At 43.8% G+C, this 17,802-nt stretch overlaps 1 protein-coding gene across 5 annotated transcripts in view; it reads left to right on the forward strand.

Moving 5' to 3' along the window:
- Positions 1–17,802, forward strand: part of SLC16A3 (solute carrier family 16 member 3) — a 62,348-nt gene that overhangs the window by 37,910 nt on the left and 6,636 nt on the right. For 4 of the 5 annotated variants that reach the window (XM_072645403.1, XM_072645404.1, XM_072645405.1 and 1 more), the window contains 3 exons: positions 11,566–11,814; positions 13,744–13,887; positions 15,202–15,966. In XM_072645403.1, coding sequence (XP_072501504.1) covers positions 11,566–11,814; positions 13,744–13,887; positions 15,202–15,966 — 1,158 coding nt within the window. The remainder of the gene's footprint in view (positions 1–11,565; positions 11,815–13,743; positions 13,888–15,201; positions 15,967–17,802) is intronic. The other variant, XM_072645407.1, reaches the window with a different exon arrangement.

Raw genomic sequence — 17,802 nt, forward strand, 5'->3', positions numbered from 1 at the left:
CATCAGGATGACTGGAGATGACCCAGGATGAGGCAATTGGAGTTAAATGACTTACCCAAGGTCACACAGTTAGTGAGTGTCAAGTGTCTGAGTTGAGATTTGAAGTCAGGTCCTCCTGGCTCCTGCACTGGTGCTCTATCCACTGCACCACCTAGCTGTGGGAGAGTATGGAAGTGGCATTGGAAAATAAGTGGTATTCTCCTTCCCCTACCAGACCTCTCCCAAATAGGGGGTATAATTGAAAAGTACTGAAAAAGGTGGCCAGAGAAGCTGTGTCATCAAGAGGGAGCCAGGTCTGGGTGAGAGCCAGAAGATGGAGGGAGTGAGAATGGAAAGGGTTTAAGATGAAAGCAGGTTTGTTGCCTGTGAAGTAGAGACATTCCAGTGACCTCAGTGGAAAGGAAGAGTATGAGGGTTGGGTTGAGGACTGTGGCAGTGATGGAGTGAGCAGTTGGGGATGGGGATGGGAAGTGGGGGTCACTGCCCTGAAGGCATCTCTAGTAGGACCAAAAGACTACTCTTCTCATTCACAAGCCCTCCATTCCAAGCTCAGCAGTGGTCCTCCTCTGCAGAGGCGTGGAGTCTGCTCCATTTTCCTCTCCACCTCAGAATCCGTAGCTTCCTTCAAAGCTCAATTCAAGCCCCAGTTCTTATATGAAGCTATTCCTGTTCATGCTCTTCCCCCTCCCCAAATTATCTTGTATTTACCTATTTATTGTTATGGGGCAGCTAAATGGTGTAGTGTATAGAGTGCTGGGTCTGAAGTTAGGAAGACTCATCTTTCTGAGCTCAAATCTGACTTCAGACACTTAGTAGCTGTGTGATCCTGGGCAAGTCACTTAATCCTGTTTATCTCAGTTTCCTCATCTGTAAAATAAGCAGAAGAAGGAAATGGCAAACCACTCCAGTATCTGCCAAGAGAACCCCAAACAGGGTCACACAGAGTTGGACATGACTGAAAAGCAATTGCAACAATTCAGAAATAGTCGTTTTGAATAAAAGATGGAGAAATTGATCCTCGGAGAGATGAAGTGACTGTCAGGGCACAAGGTTGCATGTAGACCCAAGTTTTAGGACTTCAAGCTCAGAGTACTTATCATGACACTACAATGATTTAAGTTTCCTTCCCACTCCAGCAAGGACTCCTCCAGGCTGCACAGAGTGGGTGAGGCTATTTCTTAGTCTCCACGGCTGAGCACGCCTGGATCTCTTTTAGCCCTAGGTATAAGTGGTTTGGACTTGCTTCTGGATAAGTAGGCTCTAATTAAAGGTGCATCCCATCTTAGTGAGTCACCCCAGAAAGAGAATGGTCAAAGAAGTGTTCCCGGGAAGAGGTGCCCTTGTTGTAGCTGGCATTCTGACAACAACATGAAATTAGCCAAATGAGATACTGCATAGGGGTGGTAGTCCCAGAACTAGATAGATGTGATGGTCTGGGTTGTTTATATATCCTGAGAGTGAGGAGAGGATGGAATAGTCTTTACCTAAACCTGGGAAACCCTTAAGATCTTTAGGCCCATCCATACACTGGAAGCCTACCAGATTTTGGTGGCTCAGTGGATAGAGCCCCAGACCTGGAGTCAAGAAGACCTGAGTTCAAATCTATCCTGGACACTTTCTAGCTGTGTGAACCTGGACACTTAAAGGGGTTTATCTCCATTTTCTTATCCATCAAATGAGTAAGAGAAGGGAAACAGCAAAACCACTGTAGTATCTTAGCCAATATAACCCCAAATGAGGTCACAAAGAGTCGAACGTGACTGAAGCAACTGAGCAGCAACAGTATTAAGAACACTGACCCAGGTTTTTGACTCGTGGAGGGGGGCGGAGCCAAGATGGCGGAGTAGAAAGACACACATACACATAGCTCCGAACCCACAACCCACAGAACGGCTAGAGGGGACCAACCCACGGTGAATTCTGCACCCAGAGGCCACGGAATATTGGAGTGAGGGAGATTTCTATTCCGGAGAGACCTGCAAACCTCTCGCGGGGGATCCTTCGCGCTGTGGACTGGGCGCTGGGACTGGGAGCTGAGTGCAGCCCTGCAGCGGCCGCGACACAGTGAGGAAAAGATCCGAGCGGGCTATGGAGACGGGATATCCTGCGGCCACCCACAGAGGGACCTGCAAACCTCTCGCAAAAGGTCCGTTGCTCTGCAGACGCGGAGCCCAGCCCAGACCTGTGGCGGCCGGGGCTCCGAGAGGTACAGATCCGAGCAGGCTTCAGGGACGGGATCTCCAGCAGCGGCACAAGCCCCCCCACCCACAGGTGACGAGGGTCAGTGAGAGAGTCTCTTTGGCGGGTCGAGAGGGGAGTAGGGTGCCCCCATGGCTCGGGCTCCCCCCCGGGAGATAGAAGCTGAGAGGCGGCTGCACACAAGGGCTCCCCAAGCGGGCGGGAGCCTGGATCCATTGTGGAAGGTCTGTGCATAAACCCCCTGAGGGAACTGGGCCTGAGAGGCAGCCCTGCCCCGACCTGACCATCTGAACTTAATTCTCACACTGAATAGCAGCCCTGCCCCCGCCAAAAGCCCTAAGGCGGGAAGCAGCATTTGAATCTCAGTCCCCAAACGCTGGCTGGGAGGATCAGGAGGTGAGGTGGGTGTGAGGAGAATATTCAAAGGTCAAGCCACTGGCTGGGGAGAATGCCCAGAAAAGGGAAAAGAAATAAAACTATTGAAGGGTACTTTCTTGGAGAAAAGACACTTCCTCCCTTCCTTTCTGATGAGGAAGAACAATGCTTACCATCAGGCAAAGACACAGAAATCAAGGATTCTGTGCCCCAGCCCACCCAATGGGCTCAGGCCATGGAAGAGCTCAAAAAGAATTTTGAAAATCAAGTTGGAGAGGTGGAGGAAAAACTGGGAAGAGAAATGAGAGGGATGAAAGAGAAGCATGAAAAGCAGATCAGCTCCCTGCTAAAGGAGAACCAAAAAAATGTTGAAGAAATTAACACCTTGAAAACTAGCCTAACTCAATTGGCAAAAGAGGTTCAAAAGGCCAATGAGGAGAAGAATGCTTTCAAAAGCAGAATTAGCCAAATGGAAAAGGAGATTCAAAAGCTCACTGAAGAAAATAGATCTTTCAAAACTGGAATGGTACAGATGGACGCTAAGGACTTTATGAGAAAGACAGATATCACAGAACATAGCGTGAAGATTCGAAAAATGGAAGATAATGTGAAATATCTTATTGGAAAAACAACTGACCTGGAAAATAGAATCAGGAGAGACAATGTAAAAATTCTGGGACTACCTGAAAACCATGATCAAAAGAAGAGCCTAGACATCATCTTCCATGAAATTATCAAGGAAAACTGCCCTGAGAGTCTAGAACCAGAGGGCAAAATAAATATTCAAGGAATCCGCAGAACACCGCATGAAAGAGATCCAAAAAGAGAAACTCCCAGGAACATTGTGGCCAAATTCCAGAATTCCCAGGTGAAAGAGAAAATATTGCAAGCAGCTAGAAAGAAACAATTCAAGTATTGTGGAAATACAATCAGGATAACACAAGATCTAGCACCCTCTACATTAAGGGATCGAAGGGAATGGAATAGGATATTCCAGAAGTCAAAGGAACTAGGACTAAAACCAAGAATCACCTACCCAGCAAAACTGAGTATAATACTTCAGGAGAAAAAATGGTCTTTCAATGAAATAGAGGATTTTCAAATTTTCTTGATGAAAAGACCAGAGCTGAAAAGAAAATTTGACTTTCTAACACAGGTTTTTGACTCGACTATGAATGAACTATGTAGACTCCCAACTCAAATAACTGGAAGATTCAGGCCACTTCCTTTTTAGCATCCCCCCTTCAGGACTTTCCCAGTGAGCTCTGTATCAGCTCTAGATTTGGATTTAGGCCAGGCCCCTTGATGCTGGACTCCAGGGTCCTCTGTAGTTCTCCTTAGGCCATTCATGTCTGACTCTTAGTGACCCCATTTGGGGTTTTCTTTGCAAAGATACTAGCCTGCTTTGCCATTTTCTTTCCCAGCTCATTTTATAGACAAGGAACCTCAGCAAACAGGGTTAAGTGACTTGCCCAGGATCACACAGCTAATACTTATTAGTATTAATAATAATACATCTGACTGAGACCAGATTTGAACTTGATCTTTCTGACTCCAGGCCCATCTCTCTATCCACTGCACCACCTAGTTGCCTGTGTAACCACCTTTCTTTCCAGGGATCTTCATTCTTCCATAGTCTCCTTTCTATGCTGGTACACCTTTTCAGGCAGAGATGTCCTGGCTTGTCCTCATCTGACTGAGGACTCTTTTCTCCTATACACTTGCCTCCTCCTTCTTCCCCCAGGAGATTTGCTCCTTTTTTTCAGTAGTACTGGGTAGAGGCAGGAAAACCTTAAGAGCTAGATATACATTTGCTCTTTATATATATTGTGTATTTGTCTCTCCAAGAACCTGTTTTCCTCCCAGTAGAATGCACCTTTCTTTTCATTTTTGCCTTTGTATCTCAGGTGCTTGGCACATGGTAAATGCTTAAGAAAAACTTGTTAAATTGAAATGACTGGAACAAAGATTTATTGAGTGCTTATTATGTTCTAGGGGTTGTGCAAGGCCCTGGGGGGATGACTTCAGTCCCTTTTCCCCAACACCAGAAGGGTGAGGCATCCTTCCTCCAAAATAAGGCCTGATGGTCTCTGTTGCCCCAGTTCTCTTGGCTGGGAAGCAAGAGTATTGGGGTAGATTGACAGTTGGGGAGATGGGGGAAGATAATGGAAGGCAGGGCTAGGAGACTGAATCATCATAGTACTTCCAGCTGGCATAAATCAGGAAGACACTATGGAAGACTATATCAGGAGGGCTGGATGACAGAGTCAAGGTTATGCTTAAACATTCCTGAGTCTACAGAAGCACAGTTAGTACTCCTTAGCCTCTCTCTGCTTTGGGGTTGGGGTGGAGTGATCCAATCTACTGTGAACTACATACACAGTACAGTAACAGGATATACTTCTGGGCCCTTCACAAATTTGGAGGGATGGAGAAAGAAGAGGGGTGAGAGGGGAGAAAGATTTGAATCTCTGCTCCAACTCTATGGCTTTGGGTAATATTCACTTCAAAGCCTCAGTTTCCTATTTTAAAAAAGGTTGAAAGATTTGGAGTTGAAAGGGACCTTTGAGTTTATCTAATCCAAACACCTCATTTTGTCCAGTGAGAAAACCGAAGTCACACTGGTAGGAAGTGGCCAAGCTGGAATTTGAAGTGAATTGTGTGGACTCCGAATCTAGCGTGTGACACAGCCTTCCCAGGCCTTTGTTGCCTGATACTCTATGTATTCGAGTTGTTACTTTGGGCTGCCTAATCTTGGAAGCCTCATTTAACAACTCTATGTGTCTCAAGCTGTTCCCAAGAGTTTGGAGGGAGTTCCCCGTGGAAGATCTCAGAATAGAGGAAGTGGCAGAATTTCCTGATTTCCTGATTCATTCTTTCCAGGCAGTAGGGGTGCATTGCATCACAAGCTTATCCTCTTTAGGGCCATTTTCTTATAGGCCAAACATATGTGAACAAGGCTGTGGAGCTCAGAGTGGCAACAACAGCCTAGAAGGGGAGGAGGCCCTCGCAATCTTCGGCCTCAAGGCCACATGTGGCCCTCTAGGTCCTCAAGTGCGGCGCTTTGACTAAATCCAAACTTACAGAACGAATTCCCTTAATAAGAGGATTTGTTCTGTAAAACTTGGACTCAGTCAAAAGTCTGAGCACCCAAGGACCTGAACTTAGTCAAGATCTCTTGGTTGAGGAGTGTGCCACCCAGAGGTATGGACTTTTTCTTTGAGAGAAATCGAGTTTCTTTACTCTGGCTGTTCACATGCCTGGCATGCTCTTGCATCCTTCTTGGATCCCTGGCCTCCCTTAAGATTCAACTCAAAGGCTACTTTCTACTGCAGGGGGGCCTTTGTCCCCACCCTCATGTGAGGACTTTCTCCTCTAAGGCTACTGCCATCTATTCTGTTTATATCTTGTAGGCACAGATAGATAGATAGATAGATAGATAGATAGATAGATAGATAGATAGATAGATAGATAGATAGATAGATACATCTCTCCTTCAGGGCATGGATATTTTGCTTTTTGGGGGGTGGGGTGGGCAGAGATCCCAATGCTTAGCACAGTGCCTGGCACATAAGTTAGCAGTTAATAAATGCTTATTGATTGGTTGCTAAGGGTCAGGCATCCATCAGTGAAAGAGCAAATGGTTCTAAGAGAAAAGAAGCCAAGACATAGAGAGTGAATTTGGCCTCTTTGTGCCTCCATATGTACATGGGGACACACATGTGCATGAAAGGATGACCATCCCCACAGGGTTGATTCTCACTTTGTTGTCTGTGTGGGTCCATGTTCTTAGCTGGGCGGTGGGTGGCTGCTCTCCCGGGTGGCAATCTCAGAGTCTTCTGGATGTTTAGGACCCACTCTTGGCTTTAGGTAGTGAAGTTCAAGCAAGTAGCAAACCTTGTAGCCAGGGAATGAGTATGTGGGCAGAGTAATACAATAACAGTTAAGACAAGAATGGATCTTAGAGATCATTTTACAGGGGAAGAAACTGAGGCCAAAAGATATGAAGAGACTTGCCTAAGACCATGTGACTAGTGGAAAACCTAGATCTTCCCCACCCATTAATGGGTATGCTCATTAAGGGGAGATTTGTTTTGTAGGAAGGTCCATACCTTTTGTTAATTTCTAATGAGGCACGGGTTCTCAAGGCTTGTGATGCCCTCTGGCTCTTAAAAGTATATGAGGTGAGGTTTTGTTTTGGGGCTCATCTGGCCAGATGAGATTCTAGGTAGCCACTAAGGAGGCGCCCTCTCTGTCCCTTTGAAAACCCAGGTGTTGGCGCTTCTCTCTCTGGTAACTATGTATGTACATAATGGATCTTATCTGTTGATCTGTGATGTATGTATAATGTATAGTCAGAGTTGAAAACCCTGTTTGTTGGTCTTTATTTCTCTGTATTTTCTCTGAAGTTCAGGGTACTGACTTTTCCCCTTGAACTAAGTAAATGATATATGCTTGATTAAAATAAATTGTTGACCCCTCAAAAGTTGCTTTCCCTTTAAAAAAGCAGATCACAGAACCTGTACAGTAGGCCCTCCTGTGTATGCCGAGGTCCTTACTCTTACAACTAGGAACCCAGGACTCCTGGTTCCTAGTCAGTAGTCTTTCTATCATAGCACATTGGAAATTGGGTAGGATTTGGTTTGGCCTGGTGGGCCAAACCAGTTTTCTTTGAAAACTGGAATACTGGGTAGTTCAGTCTATCAGTCTGTGTCCTTTGTCATCAGAGGGAGAACATGGCTAGGACATCAGAAGTCAGAAAAGTAAATGCATGTTTCTATACTCTGCAATAGGGGAGTTTCACAAGCAGTTGCAGAACACAAGGGAAGCTAGGACAGAAGGACTCAGGAAAAGCAAGCTATTTTCCTTGCGCACCATCAGCTACTTTTTATGGAAGTCACCAAAACGGCAGTCCCAAGAATAAAATAAAAACAAAAATAGCAGTCTTCAGTATCTACCATCTTCATTTGTGAGATCTTGTAGAGGCAAGTGTTACAGAAATCTCCTTAGGTCTCTTAAGAAGAAGATGGCATCCTTCTCAAACTTCCGTCAGTTTTCTGGAAATGTCCTTTGCAGTTGTGATCTTACAGACTCAAAAATCTTATATATTGGAATGATACAAAGGCAACTCAAAACGGCACAAGATCCAGCTCCTTTTGAACCCTTCACCTTACCTGGAGCATCTGGCAGCATTTCCCCTTACCTTGTTACCTTTGTTTCAAGAGACAGGTTGCCAGGGTGTAGCCCAATCCACGGATATAGCTTCAGGATCTTGGGAGGGCAAGGGGCGAATTTTGGCATGTTGACCAGTTTGTGTGTTTGGTCCCTGGATGTTTCTCAATTGTAAAGGAGAGGCAAGTAGTATAAGGGGCATTGGCTCACTGGCTCTAGGGTCAGATCTAGATTTAAATTCTAGTTCTACAACTTATTGATCTCAGGCATATCACTGCCCCTCTTTCTGGGCCTGCTTCTTTATATATAAAGTACATTTTGGTTGGGGGAGGGAGGGGTGTTTGGACCAGCTGGTTTCTAAGGATCCTTTCAGTTTTGAAACATAAAACGAAGAACACTGTGGCTGTTTTGGCTTGGGAGCCCAGGTGTCTGTCCCCACTCATCTCCTCTACCTCAGCCACTTGAGAAGAGAAGTGACCTGATCCTGGCTCCTTACAGACCAGTGTTCCCTAGGCCCCAAGGGCAGTCTTGCTTGGGTTATTTCTGGGTTGGGTATGTGACTCTTATATAGATAGGGTGGTTATAAATGTCACCAAAAGGCCACTCAGCTTGGGGTATGCACACACATGTGCCCAGCACTCAGTGGACTGGACATACTGCACCAGGCTTAGAGCTTCCTCTTTCCTGCTTCACTCTGCTCTTATTACAACGCTTTATGAGGAAAGCCCAAATGTGAGTTACCTTAACAAGCTTTTTAGCCTGTTGAGGAAGGGCCGCAAATGTTCTGCTTTTGAGCCTCTCAGCTTGTGAAGCAAGGGGACACCTGCAAGTTACAGAATAAACAAAGAGTGGCTTTTGAGTTCTAACTGCTTTAAGTTGAATTCTAATTGGTTTAAACCTTCCTGACCTTCTCTTACTTAATTGAGAGTGAAGAGTCTGGCATTTTTAGAAAATCCAGTTTTTCTGCTAAATGACTCCAGAATCGTCCAAGAGTACTTAGTTTCCCTGGAGGCAGCTTTTCTCTTGGATTACTGATCCTTTGTCTCTCTCCCTCCCCTACTGGTTAGTACTATCGGGATCTTGTCATTCCCTAGGTATTTTGCCATTCAGAATCTTTAAACCTAGTATTTCAGCATTCCCCTTCTCTGCTTCAGCAGCCTTTGGGGAAAGGTAGGCTTGGACTTTGTATGTTCCTGGCCACCCTCCCACCTGTTACCTGCCAATGCCTCTATATGCAGGAACTGAAGGATGTCATGTTTGATTGAGAGGTAGTTTAGCCCCTGGGATGTTAAATTTTCAGCTTGGTTTACTATTTACTTTGGAAGAAGTTTAGGATTAGCAGACAAAACTCTTACTTCTCAGGGACCTAAGGCCCAGCTGTACCTTCAAATGGGAGAGTGTTTAGTTGAGTAATGAGTCTTGAATTAGTTTGATGGCCCAGGTAATGACCCATCATCAAGAATTTTCAGGACAGATCTGAAAAAAAGAAATGGAAAAAAAATGTCTCACATTCTTTTTCCATCCAGTTCCTTACTAGGTAATGGGAGTGGTTGCTGCACAGTTGAACCCCATGGACTGGGAGGCTTTCTCTTTTTGCATGAATGAGTTCGCCTGGATCTTCCCAGACAGCCCCTATGAGACTTCTCTTCTGGTTTACAGAGAAAGCACGATCCCTCCGAATGTAGCATGCTGTCTGAATTTCAAGAAATCTTCAAGTGCTCAAACTTTGCTCCCTTCAGGCCATCCCAGGCTCAGCAAACGTGGATGAAAGAAAGGATGTCAGGGATAGGTGTAGTGGTGTGCCAGGAATAAAACACTTTGTGCATAGTGTCTATTTTGTACCTGCCTTCTTTCTCCAGGGCAAGAAGTTAGGGGTCTACTGTTCTGTTTAATTAGGATCCTCATGACTTGTCAGCAGGTGACAAGCCCAGTGGCAGTTGGTAAACCACAGTTTTTGCCTTTATTTGGGGGAAGAAAACAACGGTGACCTGAGAGTCTGAAAACTGTGCCTTGGAAGATGGGGGCCTAACTGCCCACCATATTTGTGGTAGTTATCCACCTCTGTTATTAATGATCTAGGTATTCAACAAATATTTATTAAATATGAATATGCTGGGGATTCTGCTAGGTTGCTGAGGATACAACAAAAACAAACAATCCTTTATTTAAAAGTTTCACATTGGACAAAAGATGTTTTTTGTTTATTTTAGCTTAAAGGGTCCTTCACATCATCTATGCCAGGCCTCCTGTTAACTGTTAATTAACCAGTTAATTTCAGGAAGTTTTGTCAAACAAGGGTCTTCTAATTAGGCAGATGATATCACAGTCTGAAGGATGGTAATGGAGTGCATTTGGGAACCTTTAATGTCATCTGTCTATATTTTTTCTTGTTGAGCAAGGAAGCACTGGGTGAGAGTGCCCTCTGCTGATCAGTGGGGAGCTCCATGGTATGATGGAAAGAGCATTCAAGTGAGTCAGGAGACCCAAGTTCTTAGGCTTGGATCTGCCTTTCTGTGTGACCTTGGATAAGTCCCTTCTCTGAATCCATTTTTTCATTTACAAGATGAAAGGGCCAATGACTAGTTGACTTTTGAGGTCCCCTTCTAGATCTAACACACTATGAGACAACCACTGGGGCACTGACTCTAATGGGTTTGCTGACATTTGGGGGGTGCCCTTAGTAAAGAGACCTAGCTGAGGCGCAGTTATTATTAACTTGTGTTCATTTCTTGGACACGTGTAATGTAGAGATGACTTGCACTTAGTTATAAAATCATAGCTGGCATATCATTTGCTCTATCATTCAAACTTCAGGTTGAGTACACAATAAGCAGTGGATAAATAACCTATTATCAATTGATTCCAGTAGTTTAATGACTGAGCCGTCCAAGGCAAATGCTTTTTTTGTTGTTCTTTTAAAGAGCTTCAGAGGAAAAACGCTTCCTTTGTATTCCACTTCAGTGCTTCATTGCCCTAATAGGCAAGACATGCTTCCCTTGAATTGACAATTCAAAAAAATCCACTTTTTACCTTGTCAGCTATGGAGTAAGGAGTTGCTTGCAAACTGGCAGGAGGTCAGAGGGCACAAAGCGAGGTAATGGAGTGAATGGGGGGTGAAAAATAAAACTCATCACATTTTGTAATCCCAGGCTCTCTTAAAGTTCCTTTTCCTAAAGAGAGGTTGTAATCCAGTCAGTTTTCTGTAGGTAAAGCTTTTAAAAACAATGAAATTACTACCCTTTAAGCTGTGGGGGCATGAGGAAAGAAAGAAGCAGGTGCAAAAGGTATGGCTTTTGGGAATCTCAATCACAGACCCCTCAGCTCTCATACCCCTGCCTCCCTAATTTTTAAGGTTGATAAGCGAGGCTGGCAGAGTCAATATTTAACAATGTTCATTTTACAGTGACTTCACTTCTTACTGTATGAAAAAACCATTACTAGATGTTGTGGGCCTCTATTTGACTAACCATAAATTAAGGCTGTATTGATTCCAGCCCTTCATAAGAATGGTAAAGGCTACTACTGCATGAAGAAAATCCCAATGGCCTTGGGATTAAAAGGCCTGTATTATGTTATCTCTGTCTTGTCCTTCAAAATACCTCACAGCAGAGGAAAAGTTTCAGAATTAGATTGTTTGGAAGCCTGATTTCCTGGTTTCCCTGCACCAGGTGGGTAACTCTGATGTATGTGATTCTTACTTCTTATATATCTCTTGCATGTGTAAAAACTCTTATCCCCTCCCTAAACCTGTGGTGTCTTAGATGAGATTATCACCTTGGTGACCTAGAATGCAATCTTCTGTATTTCCCTCTTTCTCAGACAGCTCAGAGTCATCACGTGACAGCATGGGAGTGGTGGTGGCTGACGATGGTCCAGCAGGTGTCAAGGCCCCAGATGGTGGATGGGGTTGGGCCATCCTCTTTGGCTGTTTTGTCATCACAGGATTCTCTTATGCCTTCCCCAAAGCAGTCAGCGTCTTCTTTAAGGAACTCATCCGGGAGTTTAACGTTGGCTACAGTGACACAGCTTGGATCTCATCTATCCTGCTGGCCATGCTCTATGGGACAGGTGAGAAGAAGCCAGCTTGAATATAGATGGCATTCTCTAAGGAAATACTCAGCCCCTAGAAGCTGGAGTGCTTGAGAAACAGCAGTGTAACTAGGGTAGGGCAAGTGGGATCCCTGAGACACAGTATACCTGTGAATCAAGACATTTCTTCCCGTCATTCCCAAATCTGTGGAGAAAAGTGCTGCAAGCATAGTTCAGGGTCTGGAAAAATTCATACAGGGATATATGACTTAGGGTTGGGAGGACCCATTCCTGGAATCTGTCCCATTTCCATTATAATTAATTACCATACACCTTTATTGAGTCTAGTTAATTAATGTAGGAAGCATATTGAGGGCCACTCTTCCTAATCAAATCTGTAGAGCTTAATTTGTGTGATTAAAGCATTGAGGGGTATTTTAGCCCCTGTGCCCCATTGTTTTTCCTCAAGGACTAGATTTCAGGATTTCTTGAATCTAATTTTGGATCTGTGCAATCTCTGTACCTTGGTATGAACTTTATGCCTTAATTTTCTCCCATATAAAATATGCCTAATATAGCATGTGGAAAGACCATTTCATACAGCACCTAAGGACCTAAGTTTGAATCCCAGAGTTCTGTTATGTGTAACCTGTGTGACCTTAATCTCTCTGGGTTTATTTCTTTGTAAAATAGTTTGTACTAGATTATCATCCTTTCTTAGCTTCCTAAATACTAAGTATACTGACTACAGCCTTGTAATATGAATGATCCAAGAGCATTAATTCAGCATATGCCAAGTGAATAGTTATTCAAGTACCAAAAGGTTCTTGTCATAAGACAACGTAGCAAGGTTTCCATCACTGAAATACAGATAATTCTTGATCATCTGAACAAATGAAGGGTAGCAGTAGTTTATAATGATAAAAGAATTGTAGATACTTAGATAGGTAATATAAAAATTCTGTTTGGCCACAGTGTTTGTGGGTATCATGAGGTAGATAAATGAGAGTGGGGAAGCCTTGGTTTTGGCATCTAGATGATAGGGGTTCAAATCTGGGCTACATGACTTACACTTTTCCCCCTCTAAGGATTAGTTTTCTCCTCTGTAAAGTGAGAGGTTTGAATGAAATGATTTCCAAGGTACTTTCCAGTTCTAAAATTGAATGATTCTATGAAGTTTACTTTATGGTAATTATGTTTCACTTAGAAATATATTAAATTTAAGTTTGTATTCCCTGAACTCTTCATTCCAAAGACTCTGTATCCTGTCAAGAGAGGGTGCATTGACTGGATACCAGTAATAGCAGGGAGACAACCCTCCAGGATTAAGCCTTGGTTACTTAGTAGGCACTCAGATATATGCTGAATGAATTCCATGGTACTGGAAGTAAACTAGTCTAGGGTAAAACTCTTGTCACAGAACCTCCACCTGTGGAAACTCACTGTAATGGGGTGCCATTAAAAGAACAGTGAAAACAATCTGATGGTAACAACTTCTAAGAAGAATCAAAGTGCAGGTTCTTGCACAAGTGAGGCCTTGCCTGGTCAGATCAACCAGAGAACGTCTATGGTTTTTAAACTCAGTGGGTGAGTTTTAAACTCCATCTCGCATGGGTGAGATATAAACGATGACTCCATTCTAAAGTCATGAAAAATGCAGTTGTTCCTGGCAAAATTATCTCACAATTGTGTGACTATTAGAGTGTAGATGGAGTATGTGCAAACCCACCAACCCCTCAAAAAAACCCCTCAAAAGTACGCATCCTCCTGATGTGTCCTTTTAATGTACAAAAAACTTCATCATTATTAATTACCGCAGCTTGTTAGACCTGATGGCTGTTGCAACTTGTGGTGATTAAAGAGCTGTGCTTCAGTGCAGTGGTAGGTGATTTCAGAGGTTGGGGGAGGATGGACAAGAGGACAGACTGCAGCCTTGGGCACCTGATAAGCCTTGTTCCTGCTTCTCAGGTCCATTGTGCAGCGTGTGTGTGAACCGATTTGGCTGCCGGCCAGTCATGCTGGTGGGCGGCCTCTTTGCCTCGCTGGGGATGGTGGCTGCCTCCTTCTGCACCAGTATTATACAGCTCTATCTCACGATTGGAGTCATCACTGGTAAGTACGGGAGCCCAGAGAAGGATCGAAAATCACAGGTAGTTATTAAACTTTTAACACAGGCAGTTCCCAGTGATCTGAAGCCCCCCAACAGGGATCACATGAGCTACAGCAGCTAGAAAGTGACACTCCCAGCTACCAAGGGAACTCAGTGTCCTAGGTAATGTGGAAAGGCATCAACAGAACAGCAACAGCAAATATGGCATTTCTACAGGGCTTTACACACAGTGCCTCCTCAGAGCCTCACAACCGTCCTTGGAGATGGGGGGGGGGGGGGGGGCAGTCAGGCCAGCAATCATTTTCTCCTTTTCCAGGGTTTTCCATTGAATCCTCCTGAGCTGATAACAGCTCAGGCTAAAAAAGTGTAATGGAAAGGCCACTGATTTATTAGCATTTATTCTACCTGACTTTGCCAGGTACGTATGAGGTTCAGTGGCTTCCTGTGGTCTTCTTGCTGTGTCTGTTGCTAGTGAGGAGAGGTCCCTTCTCTAGGGGCAGTGGTATGTATGTAACACATTTTGAAAGACAAGGCAGATTCTAGAATAGGAGAGATCTCTGGATCCAGGGTAAAGAGACCAGATTCCTTCTATCTTATGGGTGGGGAACCTGCACCCTCAAGGACACATGTGGACTTCTAGGTCTTCAAGTGTGATCCTTTGACTGAATCCAAACTTCACAGAACAAATCCCCTTAATAAAAGATTTGTTCTGTAAAACTTGGACTCGGTCAAAAGCCCAAGAACCTAGGAGGCCATAGGTGGTCTTGAGGCCACAGGTTCCCCACTCCTGTTCCAACTGAAGCCTAGACTCAGGTAGTTAGCACAGGGAAGTCAGGTGCCTCATCTCCCAATCCTGATTCCAATACAGATTTGGTGATAGGGGCTTTGTATTTATGAGAAAAGTCCCCTGTGGGAATATAATGTTAATAAAATCAACTAGACTAAAGGAAAGTCATTTACATATAGCCTTCTAATGCATTACAAAATTTGGGGGACAGGAGATTTATTTTTGTGGGTGTTTGTTTTTCTCATGTTGACATTAAAAAGATTTTATGTTCCCTACATTACACTAACTTAATGGGGAGAAGAGGTGCATGTTATGAAAACTTTGCCACCCCTTAATAATTTTTACATATAGATCATAGAAGGCTGTTTGTAATCATTAAATGAAATAAGAGAAAAAAGCATGGGAAGAATCAATAATAGCTGATCACAAGTCAGATTGATGTTTTGATCTTAATGGGGGAGGGGGCATCTTTGGAAGGGACTGGCTGGGCCACCTAGCTTCTAAGTCTGTTTTTGTTCCTCTTCTTAAGGCCTGGGCTTGGCACTCAACTTCCAGCCCTGTCTCATCATGCTCAATCGCTACTTTGACAAGCGGCGCCCAATAGCCAATGGTCTTGCAGCTGCTGGTAGCCCTGTGTTCCTCTGTGCACTCTCTCCACTGGGACAGATCTTACAGGACCTTTATGGATGGCGAGGGGGCTTCCTCATTCTGGGGGGTATGCTTCTGAACTGTTGTGTATGTGGGGCTTTGATGAGGCCTCTGGATGGTCCCAAGAAGCTTGAAGGATCTAAGGTAGCATCAAAGAAGAAAGCAAAGAAGCTTCTGGACTTCAGTGTCTTCAAGGACCGTGGTTTTCTGGTCTACACTATTGCAGCTTCTATTTTGGTACTGGGGCTTTTTGTACCGCCTGTTTTTGTGGTAAGCTATGCCAAGGATATGGGAGTGTATGACACCAAGGCTGCCTTTCTGCTGACCATTCTTGGCTTCATTGACATTTTTGCCCGGCCCATTTGTGGATTTGTGGCTGGAACCAAGTGGGTCAGACCCCGCTGTGTCTACCTCTTCAGTTTTGCCATGTTCTTCAATGGCTTCACTGATCTCACGGGCTCTGTTTCAGACTCTTACACTGGCCTGGTGGTCTTCTGTATCTTTTTTGGCATATCCTATGGCATGGTAGGAGCCTTACAGTTTGAAGTGCTCATGGCCATTGTTGGCACCCAAAAGTTTTCCAGTGCCATTGGCCTTGTTCTACTAATGGAGGCAATTGCTGTGTTAATTGGACCCCCTTCTGGAGGTGAGTGTCTTTTCTAACTTTTTTCTCTTTTCCAGAAATGACTGAACTTCCCAAAAGTGTAGGATAGGTCGTAGGGCATCTGGCAGGACATTGAAGACTCCAATCATGTCCATGAGATGCTCACAAAAATATTTAGTCATTGTTACTTAACTTTTTTCCTTAATTACTGAGGCCAGTCTCTTGCCTAGTTGGGAAAGCATAGGCCAGACCCCTGTACGACTTTTTTTAGGAGATTATGCATCACTATCACTTTGGGCTATGTTTCTAGGAGGGGAGAAGAATTCACCTCCCACTGGGCATATTAATCCTTAGGACTGCGGTTTGGTAACTAAAGTATATGTCTATAACATTCTCCTACCTAGTCTTTACTTTTGAGGAAAGTAATGTTGTGGTAGTAGTGGCAGGGTATATCTCCATGGATTCATGGTCTCATTAGCATAGGTAACTGCCTTCACCTATGCAAATCTCAACCTCTTTGGATTTTCCTCTTCCTTATAGTTCTTGTCAATGGCTTTTCACAGAGTGGTTTCAACTAATATGCTGGAAGGCCTGCCTGCCTCTGGTTCTTTTAATATTTTGTGGCTACCAATGCAGCACTATTGCCCACTCCCCACCTTCCCCTTCCCCTTAATGGTAGCATATTAACAAATTATGTATTAACAAATTTTTAGGCAGAGATTACCTGATACAAACTCCTTTACTTTAGAAAAAGGATGAAACTCAGAGGAGTGAAATGATTCCTGGGCCTGTTCATTTTCCACTACATTAGGCTGTCTTCAATGTCAAATTACTAAGCAAACACAAGCCCCACTCTTCACTTCCAACCCGTTTCCAATTTGTAGCCCAAAGAAAATTAGTTTGTCCCTTGGTGTCTGAGGTCTGAGCCCAGCTTTGTTCAGGGAGGGAAGGGGAAGGAATGCCTGTTTGTGCCTCAGGTGGTGAGCCCAGAAACTAGAAGAAGATTTACACCTGTGAAGGTAATACAAGATAGAACCTTCTGACATCAATCAGATATCTCAGTGAACCTGGAATGGCAGCAGAAATTACAGAGAGTAAGATGCCAAGTGGTTAAAACTCATTCCTTAGTTCCTTTCAGGAAAGCAATTAATTGGGATTCCCACACAGAGGAACAAAAATAATTATTTATATAACTGATAGGTTCTGTGTCCAAAAACTTTTGACATTGCTTAGGCCCACTGTAAGATAAAAGAATTGAGTGGAGGAGGGAACCTTCTTGTTTTTCATTTTTCTCTTTCAGAGGAAAAAAAGATACGCTTTAAAGAGGTGAGATTGACTAAAGAAGTAAATTTTCTTAATAGTAAAGTATGGTGGGAGAAGGGGAGGGTGTTGAGAACACATTTTGACTTCTGTTGCTTAGAAAAATCAATTGGAAAGATAACTTTAAAATGAGAATTCAGAGTAGTTTGAATCAGAAGAAGCCTGATCCTTGAAGGAGGGAACCAGCCTCAAATTATAACCTTTGTCCTTGCTATGTAACCTTGGCTGACTTATTTTATTAGTGCTCAAGAATCTTCATGTTTAATCTGTTATAGTGAATATCTGTAAATGAAATAGTTCCTTGTCATTGGAGGTGTTCAAACAGAGACAGAACTGCCATTTTGGGGAGGAGATGGTATCAAAGCTATGTTCCTGCAGTGGAGGGAAGGCTGATCTAGATGACTTCAACCTTTATAATTCTAGACCTCTAAAGCATCATAGGTTCCCTTTAGAGAAACTAGCTGAAGAAACCTAATATACGTGTGTGTGTGTGTGTGTGTGTGTGTGTGTATACACAATATGTATATGTATATATTTTCTCTGTCTACACTTTACCTT

The sequence above is a fragment of the Notamacropus eugenii genome, chromosome 2, assembly GCF_028372415.1.
Source record: "Notamacropus eugenii isolate mMacEug1 chromosome 2, mMacEug1.pri_v2, whole genome shotgun sequence".
In the NCBI taxonomy this organism is placed as follows: Eukaryota; Metazoa; Chordata; class Mammalia; order Diprotodontia; family Macropodidae; genus Notamacropus; species Notamacropus eugenii.